Genomic DNA, 14614 nt, shown 5'->3' with positions numbered 1-14614 from the left:
ATGTCTCAGGGATCGGTGTTGGGACTGTAATTACTTACAATTTATATGGACAATTTGGAGTTGGGAAACACATGTAGGGTGTCAAAGTTTGCAGATGACTCTAAGACAAGTGGCAGAGCAAAGTGGGTACAGGACTGTGACATTTTGCAGAGGAACAGAGATACATTAAGTGAGTGGGCAAAGGTCTATCAGATGGAATACAATGTAAATAACTGTGAAGTCATCCATTTTGGTAGGAGTAACAGTAAAAATGATTACTACTTGAATGGTAAAAAGTTGCCGCATGCTGCTAAGCAGAGGGACTTGGGTGTCCTTGTCCATGAATTACAGAAGGTTGGTCTGCAGGTACAAGTAATTAAGAAGGCAAATAGAAATTTGTCCTTCACTGCTAAAGGGATTGAGTTTAAAAGCAGAGAGGTTTTGTTGCAGTTGTCCAAGGTGCTGGTGAGACCACACCTGGAGTACTGTGTGCAGTTTTGGTCTCTTATTTGAGAAAGAACATACTGGGACTGGAGGGGCTGCAGAGGAGGTTCACTACGCTGGTTCCGGAATTGAGGGGGTTGCCTTATGAGGAGAGACTAAGTAGACTGGGATTACATTCATTGGAATTCAAAAGAATGAGGGGGGAATATATAGAAAGACATAAAGTTATGAAGGGAATAGAAAACATAGAAGTAGAGAGGATGTTTCCACTGGAAGGTAAAGCTAGGACAAGACAGCATAGCCTCAAGATTAGAGGGAGCAAATTTAGGATTGAATTGAGGAGGAACGTCTTCACCCAGAGGGTTATTAACCTACAGAATTACTTGCCCCGGGAAAGTAGTTGACACTGCTTCAATAAATATGTTTAAAGCTAAGGTAGGTTTTTTTTGGAACAATAAAGGAATTAAGGGATATGGTGAGAGTGCAGGTAAGTGGATCTGAGTCCACAAGATGGTCAGCCATGATCATATTGGATGATGGAGTAGGCTCAAAGGGCCAGATGGCCTACTCCTGCTCCTGGTTTTTGCATTCTTATGCTCTTATCTTTGCAGCAGCAAGTCCCACATTCCTTATTTAATTGAATTTTACCCCAAGATGAGGACCAACTCTACGAGTGGAAATACAATCAATATGGTTACCCTGGAAACCCTCTCTATAATGTTAAAGGCCACAATTAGAAAGACCACAATCTAAGAGGGCATGACAGGGTGGATAGCGACAGGACATTGCCAATGTCTAGTAACTGCAGAACCAAGGAATCTTCTCAGGATGAAGGGTAAGCATTTAATGAATGAGGAGGAATTCCTTCTCTCAGAGTGTGATGAGTCTATGGAGTTTTCTACACAGAGGTCAATCAGTGAGTTGGTTCAAGTCAGAAATCGGTAGAACCATGGAAACTAATGACCGTAAAGGCTATGGACACAGAGCAGGCAAATAACACTGAAGAGATTATCAGTCATAATCTAGAAAGGTGGGAAAGGCTTGAAGGGCTGAATGGCCTACTCCTATTCTTAGGGTCTAATGGCGATGGCTTGCAGGTGATTAAGGGATTAGAGTGATAAAGGGTAACATGGAAAGAGGTAATCAAAGTAGGAGGAAGCTCTTTTAGAGTACGTACACCAGTTGGGTTAAGTATGCTGAATATATAGAAAGCAGAGAAACAAGTTAATATCTAAAGAAATGTAGATCCTATTGGCCTGTGATCACTTTGTAAGACAACCTAGTGCAGTAAATAAAAACTTCATCTACTGAGTGAAGTTGTTAAAATACTATAACAGATAAAACTTTTCATTATTGTTGTCTTCTGTTTAAAATTACCTTAGAACAACTAGATGGTATATCCTCTGTCTCCATATCAACACTTTCATAAGCTTCAAAATCATCGGAGTAATCTACAGGTGGACCAAGGTGCAACTGTGTTCCTTTTTCTGTCTTAATATTGACAGAACTCTGTAATAATATGGAAGTGTTATTTGCATCAGAAATTAATATACCTTAGCAAACACAAAATCTGAACTGAAAATTGTACTCAAATCTCAGTGGTACAAAACAGTCCACCTCGCAATCTATGTCTTTCAGGATTTACCAGTTTTCAGTGTACAGAGGAAGATAAAGGCATAGTGATATTGTCACTGGATGAATAATCCGGAGCCCCAAATTAATGTGCTGGGGACATGGCTTCGATTGACAAAATTTAAATCCAATTTTAAACAAAAATCTGCTTTAGAAGCCAGTCTAATTGTGGCCTTATAACCATTGACAATTGTTGTAAGTAACCATCTGGTTCATTGACGGCCTTTAGGAAAGGAAATCTACCTAGTTGGGCATACATGTGGCTCCAGATCCACAGAAAAGTGATTGACTTTTAAAATGGCCCAGTAGGCAACTCAGTCCAAGGACAATTAGGGATGGACAACACATACCAGCCTTGCCAGCCACTCCAACAACCCATGAAGAAACGTACTGTGGCGTGAGAGGGAAAAGAATAGAAGTGAATCTGTCTGACAAGGGACATCAGAACTGGAACTGTGTTCAACTGGATATTTCTAAATCTTGCATAAAAATTCAAACAGAGACCAAATAGATGAAAGGGTCACATTGAAACATTTACTGACAATATTTTCTGTACTTGAAGAATGAGCAGGACAAACACTTTTGGGCCAACGTTTGGGCTACTTAGGGTACTGTGGTCATGAATCAAAAGGTGTAGGTTATTCAAGTCCAATTTGCTCAATAAGCAACAGCTTTTGAATGATGTAGGCTGGTGCTCCATGTGGATGATATTTGCCTCGTTTACTAAGAACCTGGATTCTTTAATTGTTTAAAATGAACTGATCTTGTACTGTCGATACAGGTTCAAAAATGGACAACTGAAAAAAAAGGAGGGATGCGTTGTATAGTTCTTTGCATTGCAAAAATTAATTCTGAACTGTCTCATGACAACTTGACTAAAATTTCTTTAAATATAATATCCAATTATGCTCTTAACTACAAATTAATTTTACCAAAAGTCCAGTTCACAACTGATTCCAGTTAAACATAACACAATATGTTCTGAAAAGAATGTTCCTAAATTTCATGTAGTAAATCATGAAGGGGAAACAATAGCAAAAAGAAATGAGACTTATTGAGCTGACCTTAAATAACTTATAAAAAACTTGAATTTATAATTGATAGGGATGTCCTGAAAGCATTACTCAAGAGATCAACATTTCCATTGATTTATTGGAGTCCATGACTTGTGGCTAACTAAAATGGTAAAGGCTCATGCGAGAAGGCAACAAACATAGACAGACTTTGTCAAGAGCATACAGAGGCTATTAAGACATCGGGGGCAGCACACAAATTTCCAACACCATTGCCCCACATGCAACATTGTCTGCAGCTCACTCATTGTACTTATCAGCCATTTCAAAACCCATTGAATCATAGTGAAATTAAATATTCTTGATCCTAAGGGACTGCTTAAGAGAAGATAATTTGCGTACTCTAATCTCTTCACAAATGGCAATAACTTAGTTATATTGCTCGCCAGTAAACTACTGACAATGGGAAGAGGTCTGCCACAACAAATTTGAAATATACTGAGAGCACAACAAGACCTGCTTAAAAGTTTGGGAAATACACAAGAAGTCCAGCCACTTAAACACTTTTAGCTTGACTAGTATTAGTACAAAGATTTTCAGGTTAGGTGGATTGGCCATGCTAAATTGCCTATTATGCCCAGGGACGTGCAGACTAGGTGGACTATGGGAAATGCAGGATTAAAGGGATAGGAGAGGGGAATGGGTCTGGGTGGGATGGTCTTCGGAGGATCGGTGTGGACTCGATGGGCTGAATGGCCTGCTTGCACACTGTAGGGATTCTGTGATTATTTATCAAACCAAAACAATGTGGGATTGCTTCTTCCAAGTCGGGAAAGGGAGTGGTATTGCAACACTTTTAATATTCAAAGCATCGACTCCACAATGCTGTTGTCAGCTTCACGTTGTCATAAACTGAAACTTCTGCCATGCAGAATAAGCAGGTAGACTCTGCCCTTAAAATTCTCTGTCAGCAGCAAAGATTTAAAACAGCTCATATTGTGGGATCAATCATACTTTGTCCTTACCTGCACCCAACCTTTACGATGAACTTTGCCCGGTGCAGTTTGAGTTCTACGCTTTATTTCATCTAATTCTTGTAGCTTTTCAGCGTGCAATGCTGTTCTTGCAGCAGAATCTGAAATTAATTTTGCATGAATAATTTTAATATACGGACTTAACATAAACAAAGCTTTTGGTTTAGTTCATAAAATATGAAATAAACAATTGAAGAGAATAATAAAAGTAAAAAAATTGTGGGTAATGGCCTTTTAAAAAGGTGAATCGAAAAGCATTCCCACTGCCTACCCAAGAGATCGCCAAGGTTTGGGTATGTTTGGAATTTTTTAACTATGCAAAAACGCTTTAGATGCTGGTTGGAGCAGATAATCTAAACACGGATGAATTCACCTTGTGATTAAAAAAAAGGTACGAATAAGGTTTGGAATGGCTTCTGTATCATGTTGCCACCCTTCCCAAATTTCACACCCTTGTACTCCGCTTCCTAATGAAGGGCTTTTGCCTGAAACGTCAATTTTTCCTGCTCCTCGGATGCTGCCTGACCTGTTGTGCTTTTCCAGCACCACTTTAATCTTGACTCTAATCTCTAACATCTGCAGTACCCACTTCTACCTTATATAGTCTGCAGACTCACCGATGTAAGAAAGGTAGGAGAAAGTGAGGACTGCAGATGCTGAAGATCAGAGTCAAAAAGTGTGGCACTGGAAAAGCACAGCTGGTCAGGCACATCATTCCTGATGAAGAGCTTATGCTCAAAAACTCAGATTTAACAATGATGATAAGGAAAAGTGAGGGAACTATAGATTGGCAAGCCTGACATCAGTGGTGGTTAAGTTGTTGGAGGGGATTCTGAGGGACAGGATTTATATACATTTGAAAGGGCAAGGACCCAATTAGAGACAGTCAACATGGCTTTGCACTTGGGAAATCTTGTGTCACTAACTTTTTTCAAAGAAGTGACGAAGATGATGAAGGCAGTGTTGTCTATATGAACTTCAGCAAGGCATTTGACGAGGTGCCACATGGTGGACTGGTTAGCAAGATTGAATCTCATGAAATCCAAGGGGAGATAGCCAACGGGATACAAAGTTGGCTTGAAGATAGAAGAGAGACGAGGGTTATAGAAGGTTGTTTTTAGGACTGGAGGTCTGTCACTAGTAGTGTGCCACAAGGATGAGTACTGGGTCCACTGCTTTTAATTTGTGATCAGTCTACCAGGTGGGATTCTACAAAAGCTTTGTTAAAATCTTTTTAAGCCATAACAAATACAAAATGGCCATTTAATCTCCTTTTACCTCTTCAAAAGAAAGTGCAGCTATATTGGTCAGACATGATATCTCTTAACAAGTCCATGTTGATTCACTCTGATTTATCCCATCATTCCCTCCCTAACTGCATTATTGATCTAGCTACAGCACATGGATTGCAGTGGTTCAGATAGGTAGCTCACCACAAACTTCTCAGGAGCAACTAGGGACAGCCACGCCCATGTCCCAGGAATCCGGTATCCCTAATAATTCCTCCCCCCGCCCCCGGATGTTATACCGATTAGCCTATAATTTTGCAGTCTAGACTACTGTTTAAAAAATGGTAATGGGATAATGTTCTCCAGAGGACAGTGGAAAATAATAATCAGAGACTCTACTTTTTCTTATCTTGTTTTCAGCAGCTTAGGATACATTTTATCCAGGCCAGGGAGTTATCCACTTCCAAAAATCTTAAACCCTTTTTTCTTTTTCAATATGTTACCTGCATCTAATATTTCATACTCTTCTTCTCTAATTTGAATGGCTCTATGTTGTGAAAACAGATGCAAAATGATCATTAAGGACCATACACCCCTTGATAGACAAGGGTGTCCAGGGCACTGCAAAGCAGACAACAATGAGGAGCTGGGACCACGACCAGATATAATTTTATTAAATTTGATCAAATGATCAAATAACTTATGCCTTTTCTAGGTGCTATGTTCATACCAATGTTCCTCACCTCCAAATATAGGTTACCCATGTGGTACCTAATAAGCCCTCGTCTTTTTAAGTTTTACTTTTGCTTTTTATGTTGTAATAAAACAAAACTTCAGGTATTCTTTGATTTAACTGGACAAATTTTTTCATGCCTGCTCTTTTGTTTCCTTTCTTTTAAACTCCAGATATAAACATACATACTCTTCCAAGGTGTCATAAGCTTCCCTCTTTTCTTTAATGTCTCCTCGAGTCCTTGATATTCAGGGATCTCTGGTCTGATAGTCCCACCTGTATTACGTAAGGGAATGTACTTACTCTGGATCCTCACTTCTTTAGTTTTGCTAGTGTTCAGTGCTTTCTCCTTGCATGACATATTCAGATGTTAAATTATGAGTAGTATTTTTCGAATGCTGCAATGCTTCAGTATTTTTGAAACAAAATGATAAACTTTATACAACATGAAGATAGAATATGTCCAGGGAACTATAAACTAGTCAACAATATCAGAGGCAAGAAAATTGATGAGCTTCTACTAAAAAAAGTAGAAAAAAAAGCATCTAGGATCAAATTGTGTGATAATGAAGGATTTCAAAAGGGGGAATCTTGCTTGACCAAATTCCAGAGAATAATAGAATCATACAGTACAGAAGAGGCTCTTCAGCCCATCAAGTCTGTACCACCAAAAATGTATTACTACCTACACTAGTCCTACTTTCCTGCAGTAGGCCCATAGCCTTGAATGCTATGCACTTCAAGTGTTCATCCAAGTACTTTTTAAAAGACTGTGAGGTTACCTGTTTCAACTGTCCCCTCCCAAGCAGTCTATTCTAGATTCTCACCATGTTCTGGGTGAGAAAGGTTTTCCTCAAATACCCTCTAAACCTCCTGCCTTTCACTTTAAAATTATGCACCCTTGTTAATGACCCTTTGATTAAGGGGAACAGCTGCTTTCTGTTCACACTCCTCATAAACCTATGCACCTCTTTCAGATCCCCCCTCAGTCTTCTCTGCTCCAAAGATAACAATCCAAGCTCATCCAGCCTCTCATCATAGATGAAATGCTCCTTCGAGGAGAAAGTGAGGACTGCAGATGCTGGAGATCAGAGCTGAAAATGTGTTGCTGGAAAAGCGCAGCAGGTCAGGCAGCATCCAAGGAACAGGAGAATCGAAGTTTCGGGCCCGAAACGTCGATTCTCCTGTTCCTTGGATGCTGCCTGACCTGCTGCGCTTTTCATGAAATGCTCCTTCCCAGGTAACGTCCTAGTGAATCTCTCTTGTACCCCTTCCAGTGCAATCACATCCTTCCTAGATAATGTGGTGAGCAGAACTTAGTGAACTTTTTAAAAGATTGACAGAAAGAAATGTAAAGTCTCCATTGACCTACAGGACCATAGAGCTACTCTCTCATTAGTCACCAGGCCTCAGGGAGTGGTCGAGAAGGAGAATCCTTCGTGGTAACTTCAGCCAGTGCAGGAATTGAACCCACACTGTTAGCATTCTTCTGCATTGCAAACCAGCTGAGCTAACCAACTCCCTTGATAAGAGGCATCAGTAACATAGATATAACTTACTGAGATTTTTAGAAGTGCTTCAGCAAGGTGCCCCATCATGTTTTAAAAAAAAAGTTCATTTATGGGATATGGATGTTGTTGGCTGGCCGGTATTTATTGCCCACCCCTAGTTGCTATAGTCCACCTGCTGTTGGTTGACCCACAATGCCCTTAGGGAAGGAATACCAGGATTTTGACCCAGTGACAGTGAAGGAACTGTGATATATTTCCAAGTCAGGATGGTGAGTGGCTTGGAGGGGAACTTGAAGGTGGTGGTGTTCCCGCATATCTGCCATCCTTGTCCTTATAGTAATCGTGGGTTTGAAAGGTGTTGGCTGAGGATCTTTAGTGAATTTCTGCCTTGCATCTTATAGATAGTACACACTGCTGCAACTGAGCATCGCTGGTGAAGGAAGTGGATGCTTGGGGACGTAGCGTCAATCAAGCGGGCTGCTTTGTCTTGGATGGTGTCAAGCTTCTTGAGCGTTGTTGGAGCTGCACTCATCCAGGCAAGTGGGGAGAATTCCATCACACTCCTGACTTGTGCCTAGTAGATGGTGGACAGGCTTTGGGGAGTCAGGAGGTGAGTTACATCCACTGTGTTTATGTGATGAATTCAATTGAGTTTTGGTCAATGATAACTCCCAGGATATTGCTAATGGGGGATTCAGTGATGGGAACACCATTGAATGCCATGGGGTGGTGGTTAGATTGTCTCTTACTGGTGATGGTATATCCTGGCATTCATGTGGCATGAATGTTACTTGCCACTTGACAGCCCAAGCCTGGATATTGTCTAGATCTTGTTGCATTTGAACATGGACTACTGTAGTATCTGAGGAGTTGAGAACATGCTGAACATTGTGCAATCATTGGCGAACATCCCTACTTCTGACCTTATAACGAAGTAAAAGTCACTGATAAAGCAGCTGAAGATGGTTAGGTCAAGGACACTACCCTGAGGAATTCCTGCAGCAATGTTCTGGAGCTGAGATGACTGAACCTCCAACAACTATGACCATTTTTCTATGACCCAGGTATGATTCTAGCCACCAGAGAGTTTGTCCCCTGATACCCATTGATTCTAGTTTTATTAGGGCTCCGTGATGCCACAATTGGTCAAATGCAGCCTTGGAGTCAAGGGCTGTCACTCTCACCTTCCCTCTGGAATTCGGCTCTTTTGTCTATGTTTGAACCAAGGCTGTAATGAAGTCCAGAGCTGAGTGGCCCTGGTGGAACCCAAACTGGGCATCACTGAGCAGGTGCTGCTTGATAGCAGTGTTGATGACACCTTCCATAACTTTACTGATGACCGAGAGTAGACTAATGGGGTGGTAATTAGCTAATAGTAGACTAATGAAAACGGTCAGCGAATATGAAATCAGGACAAGTGGCAGAATAGATAGCTTGTGTTAAGACAGAAAGTAGATATGGTAGCAAAGGGTGGTTCTTCAGTGGTGAAAGATGGGTCAGTGGTAAAAGGTAGGGACTGTCATTCCATAGGGATGAGTTCTGGGACTACTTCTGGTCACAACTAACATTAATTTCTAAATTTATACGTGAAACAAAATTTAGGGTAGTGGTCAACATTGAGGATGACTTAAATAAGTTAATTAGTGAATTTACAGAATGGGAAAATAATCGGTCAACAAAGTTCAACTGACTTGTGAGATAGTAGATATTATCAGGAAGAGTAGGGATGTTGTTCCTTAATTAGGTGGTCTGAGTCTGGATAGGTTAGTGGGACGAAGAGATTTTGTGAGTACAAATACATTGATCATGAAATATTGTGTCATAAATCAACAAAGACACATTAAAAACAAAACTCCACCATTATCTATTTATATAATTATAGAATATAATTGAAAAGGAGGAGGTTATTATAGACCTTTCAGTTTATGCCACAGGTTGCATCTTCCAGAGCTATTCACTATATTATTAACAGAATATTGAGGTGCTGGAAGGGGTGCATAAGAATATTTATGAGGATGATGTCAGAAATGTGTGTTTATACCTGATAGGGAAGGATAAACATACTGGACCTCTTTATTCTTAAAAGAAAATTAATATAAGATGACTTATCAAGGTCTTTAAAATTATGAAAGGTTTTGATAATAGATAGCGAGAGAATATTTCTTTTTGTGAGAAAGAGCATAACTAGATGCTATCGCTAGAAGATAGTTACCAAGGCATCCAAAGGGAATTCAGAGGAACCTTTTTTTTAAATCCAAAGAGAAGGGAGAACATGAAATAAATAAGAAGGCATCTATGTTTATATCTTAAGACTGAAGCTTCTTTCTTAATGACAAAGGATGATATTCTACTTTATTCTGCAAAGATAACAGAATGATATCACTTTTGTTGCTGAAAGAATCTATTTTTCTCCCTTGGTCAACACAACAACCTATTGTTCTTTTTTGGCCAATACGCACCAGCTGTCCGCACTGATCTTGAAGTTGCTTCAAATCTTGGTTGCCTCTTTAATTCAGAGTTGGCGCCATTTACATAGATGGAAAATCCTTGCTCTAACCGCTCTAGTTGTATCTTTTTAGGATCTTTTGCCTTTAATCTTTTCAATACCCTAAATAAAATTAGCACTCTGGTTAATATTAATTTGGAAAATTAACTGTTTTACTGGTCATGCCTCATAAGTACATAAGTCAGATAATATTAGAGTCAGAAATAATTATATTTTGAATACTTTTCACAGTATTGAGCTGTATCTAACCAAAATGTATAATGGGTTTACGGTAAAATTCCAATACATTATTCACAAGATTACTGGACTAGGAAATACAAACCAATACCTAAGTATTTTAATCTTTTCATCCTGTAACTGAAGACATAATTAAATCTGCACATCAATTCAGAGAAGGCATAATTTTCCAAATAGACAGAGCAACATCATAATATTTTGCTTCAACAAATAAGGTTGCTTATAATTAACCTGAATTGCAGATATGAAAATGGTTCAACACCAATGAATCCCAAAATTATTTTAGTGTTGGGTATATGGGTCCTCTTATTAGGATTATTGCTTAATTAGAAAATACTTCTGTTGGAATCTCAAGAATATCTATATAAATGTTTATTTTTACTTTTATCATCACTAAAGAAACAAGTGTGCAGCACAGACGTGGATAGCATTAGGAGCAGTCAGAAAGTTAAACTTGCATTTATACTGCATTTTTCATGATCAGCAGACATTGTAAAATATTTTAAATTCAGTATGTACTTCTGAAGTATAGTAATTGCTTTAACTCAAGTGCAATGAGATACTTGGGTAATGGTTATATGGGTTTTTGATTAAAATTTATACACAATAAATATAAGAATGGAAAGGAGAGATAACGGCATTCCCATGGTAATACAGACCTAAACTGGAATGTGTGAAGAAATAAGGGAGGATTGGTTCAAGACAAGATGCTTATGGGGCAGGGAGGAAGAGGTGGGAGAGTCATCATTTGCTAAAATCATTCAAAACTATCAAGGCTGGTTTAAAAATGCCACTCTGTATTGATACAACTACACTGATAACAATTTCAGCAAATATATTAAACAATTTATGTACATACTAGCCCTATGACTGAACATAAAGGTAATGACTGTATGTCAATCAGTAGTCTCATAAAATTCTGTGAAAACAGGATCTAAACAGAAAGAAAGTGTAGATGACTTCAAGAGACATTATGGATGAACTGGGGTTCAAGTCAGGGGATAAAGACACTTGTTACTGTGAATACTATGCAAATCACAAGTAGGCAATATAACTCACAATTATACAATGTGAACTACTGTTCAAATACTGTACAGTCCTGCCAAAGTGCATAACCTCGCTTTTCATTTGCCACTGATCACTCATCTGATCAGCCCGGCTATATTCCCCTGTAATCTAAGGTCATCCTCCTCACTATTTACCACCCCCACCAATTTTTATACTATCTAGTATAACCTACTGATCATTTTCAACACATTTACACCACTTACAATATACTTCAGCATTTTCACATGCTTTGTGGGTTCCTATGAGTCAGATTGTCAGAAATTGCAGATGGTTTTCTGCTTTGGGTCTGTGCCAATTTGAGATGGAGTAAAATTTTCTCTTTTTCCTATTTAGCTAGTCATCAATCTGCCTTTTTTTGCTGCCTCAGAATCTACATCTGTTGTGTTAGTGATTAAATGTTATTTAATGTATGTGAGGCAAGGGGATACATGATGAATAGTAGGACCCTGGGAAACACTGTGGATCAGAGGGACCTTGGCATGCACATACAATGGTTCCTTAAGTTAGCAGGACAGGTCGATAAAGTGGTTAAGGTGGCATATGGTATACTTGCCTTTTATTAGCCAAGGCACAGAGTTGAAGAGGAGGGAGGTTATACTGGAAATTTTAAAATCATCAGTTAGGCCACAGCTAGAATGTTGTATGCAGTGCTAAAATCCACATTTTAACCCTGGAAAGGGTCAGAGGAGATTTACCAGGATATTATCTGGCCTGGAGAATTTCAGTTTTGAAGATAAATTGGACAGACTGGAATTGTTTTCCTTCAAGGAGATTGAGAGGAGACATAAATGTAATGATGGGCATAGATATGGTAGATAGGAAGGTAGGATTTTGGAAGGAACTTTCCCGATCGATGAAGTGATCAATGAACACAGGGCATAGATTGAAGGTTTACAGGAGATATGAGGAAATCCTTTTGCACCCCAGAGGGTTCTGGGAATCTGGAACTTACTGCCTGTAAAGGTGGTATAGGAAGAAATCCTCATAACATTTAAGAAGTATTTAGACATGCACTTGTGACGTCAAAGCATACAGTGCGAGATGCCAAGTGCTGGAAAATAGGATTAGATTAGTTAGGAGATTGCTATTGACTGGTGCAGACGCAACAGGCCAAGGGCCTTTTTCTGTGCAATTTCTATGACTTTATGTAGAGAAAACTATCTTCTTTTCTGCTCCGAACTGCACTCAATTGGAAGGAAATTAATTTCAATGACAAGGATCAGAGTGGAACTAAGAGGGCAAGATAAACAGTGAGTCACTGATAGATCAGAATTGCAGGTCATGGTTTTTGCCATAACGACCTTCAGGAATGGAGAAAAAGATTGCAACGGTGAAACCTGTCAATTTGGATCAATCAATTAATTAACTATTTTTTGATTAAAAAGTAACCCATTAAGGTAGGTCATGGCACCAATGAGGTCAGAAGTTGAAACTTTGGGGTCATGAGCTCTGAGGCAGATATGGCTGCCACAGAGCACTGACCAAGTGAGAACAATTGCATGGGGCCTTCAAATCACCACAGACTTGTTTAATTGTGGCTGTGGTCCAGCCTGCTAATCATTGAGGCCTGACTGTTGTCTTGTAAAACCTACGAACAATAGGTGCTTTATATTTAATTCCTGTAGACTAACCAGGAACCACCCCATCGCCAAACTCCACTCTCTCACATCCTATCATACCCACCACACATCACCCCTCCTGATTCCATCCCTCTGTACTCACAGGTCTCAAAATCTCCCCTACTTGTTTCACCCACCACCACTCTCAGCAAAATGGCGTCACAATTGGAAAAGGTTTGGAAAGGACTACTTTTAAGACCTGTTCTAAGGAAGGGTTACTGAATTCAAATTAATAACTTTGATTTCGCTCACATCCTGCCAGATCTGCTGAGCTTTTCTGTTTTTGTTTCTGATTTCCAGCGCCCACAGTTCTTTTGGTTTTTACTTCAAGACTACTATTAGATAGCTGCATAGTGACCAATATATGTGCAAGTAAAATTTAAATCTTTATTCTTCATTTCAAAGTCGAAAATTGCTAGTAATTTTGTTTTTATTTTTTATTTCAATGCCAATATTTTGCTTTATTTTCTGAAAATATCAACCTTTAAAGAGATATGAATAGCAAAATATATTAGCACATTAGATAATGTAATCAAATGTGTTAAGAAAATGCTAGAATGCTAGATCTAAAATTAATTGTGGAGCTGTCTCATACAGTAAAAATTATAACTCAAAACAGTTATCCCTCCCTTGTACTTAAAATAGGGGGAAAAAAAAACATCAGTGTCACATTTACAATTACTTCAGCCAAATTTCATGAAAAAGTTGAACTACAAGAAAAGTATAATCAAATACCATTGACAATAAGTTTGAGGATTCTGCCCCTGTGATTAAGGATGTAGCACAATCTCATTGCCAACATTCAGTACCTGCTTAAAATAAATGACTGCAAACAAAGTGACATCTTCATATTCAACAGTGGAATTCTATTTATCTAATGGATTCAAATACCCAAATGCATTTAAGAAAATGAGGAAGTTAGGATGAAAAACACCCGCATTACCTGTTTCTGCATTGAAGGAATATCAGATATTGATCATGTTTTTCATCAAAGTCCATTAACACATTTTGGTCGGTTTTGTTTAAACCAACTACCTACAAAACAAATAAGCTAATTGAGCAACAGATTTGGTAAGACATTTTATTTTGTTGTTAAAAAGATACAATTCTGAATCCCTGGTATATTTTGGTAAAATGTTGCCTGTGAGAGGAGCACTTTGACACTTTAAACTTTTTTGATTTGATTTATTGTTGTCACATGTACTGAGATACAGTGAAAAGTGTTGTTTTGCGTGCTATGCAGGCAGATCATCCCAAACTGCATGAATGTAGTAAAACAGAGTGCAGAATACAGTGTTACAGCTGTAGAGAAGGTGCAGTGAGAGATCAGCATTAACATTTGAAAGGCCCATTCAAAAACCTGTTAAAGCAGGGAAGAAGCTGTTTTTGAATCTGTTTGTACGTGTATTCAAACCTTTATAATCTTCTCCCTGATGGAAGAGAGTGTAACCATGGTGGGAGGGGCCTTTGATTATGTTGGTTGCTTTCTCTAGGCAGTAGGAAGTATGGATGGAGTCAATGGTTAGAACGAGGTAAAAACAATGACTGCAGATGCTGGAAACCAGATTCTGGATTAGTGGTGCTGGAAGAGCACAGCAGTTCAGGCAGC

At 38.9% G+C, this 14614-nt stretch overlaps 1 protein-coding gene across 8 annotated transcripts in view; it reads right to left on the bottom strand.

Moving 5' to 3' along the window:
• The window catches only part of katnip (katanin interacting protein), a 135122-nt gene that overhangs the window by 93932 nt on the left and 26576 nt on the right, over nucleotides 1-14614 (bottom strand). For 6 of the 8 annotated variants that reach the window (XM_072559407.1, XM_072559408.1, XM_072559411.1 and 3 more), the window contains 4 exons: nucleotides 13949-14040; nucleotides 10035-10183; nucleotides 4094-4203; nucleotides 1801-1932 (listed from right to left, as the gene is read on the bottom strand). In XM_072559407.1, the coding sequence (XP_072415508.1) occupies nucleotides 1801-1932; nucleotides 4094-4203; nucleotides 10035-10183; nucleotides 13949-14040 (483 nt within the window). The remainder of the gene's footprint in view (nucleotides 1-1800; nucleotides 1933-4093; nucleotides 4204-10034; nucleotides 10184-13948; nucleotides 14041-14614) is intronic. The other 2 variants (XM_072559414.1, XM_072559415.1) reach the window with 1 other exon arrangement.

Source organism: Chiloscyllium punctatum, chromosome 40 (genome assembly GCF_047496795.1).
Source record: "Chiloscyllium punctatum isolate Juve2018m chromosome 40, sChiPun1.3, whole genome shotgun sequence".
NCBI classification, from domain to species: Eukaryota; Metazoa; Chordata; class Chondrichthyes; order Orectolobiformes; family Hemiscylliidae; genus Chiloscyllium; species Chiloscyllium punctatum.
The sequence above is the reverse complement of the archived record's forward strand: the minus strand, read 5'-3'. Positions and strand labels throughout refer to the sequence as shown.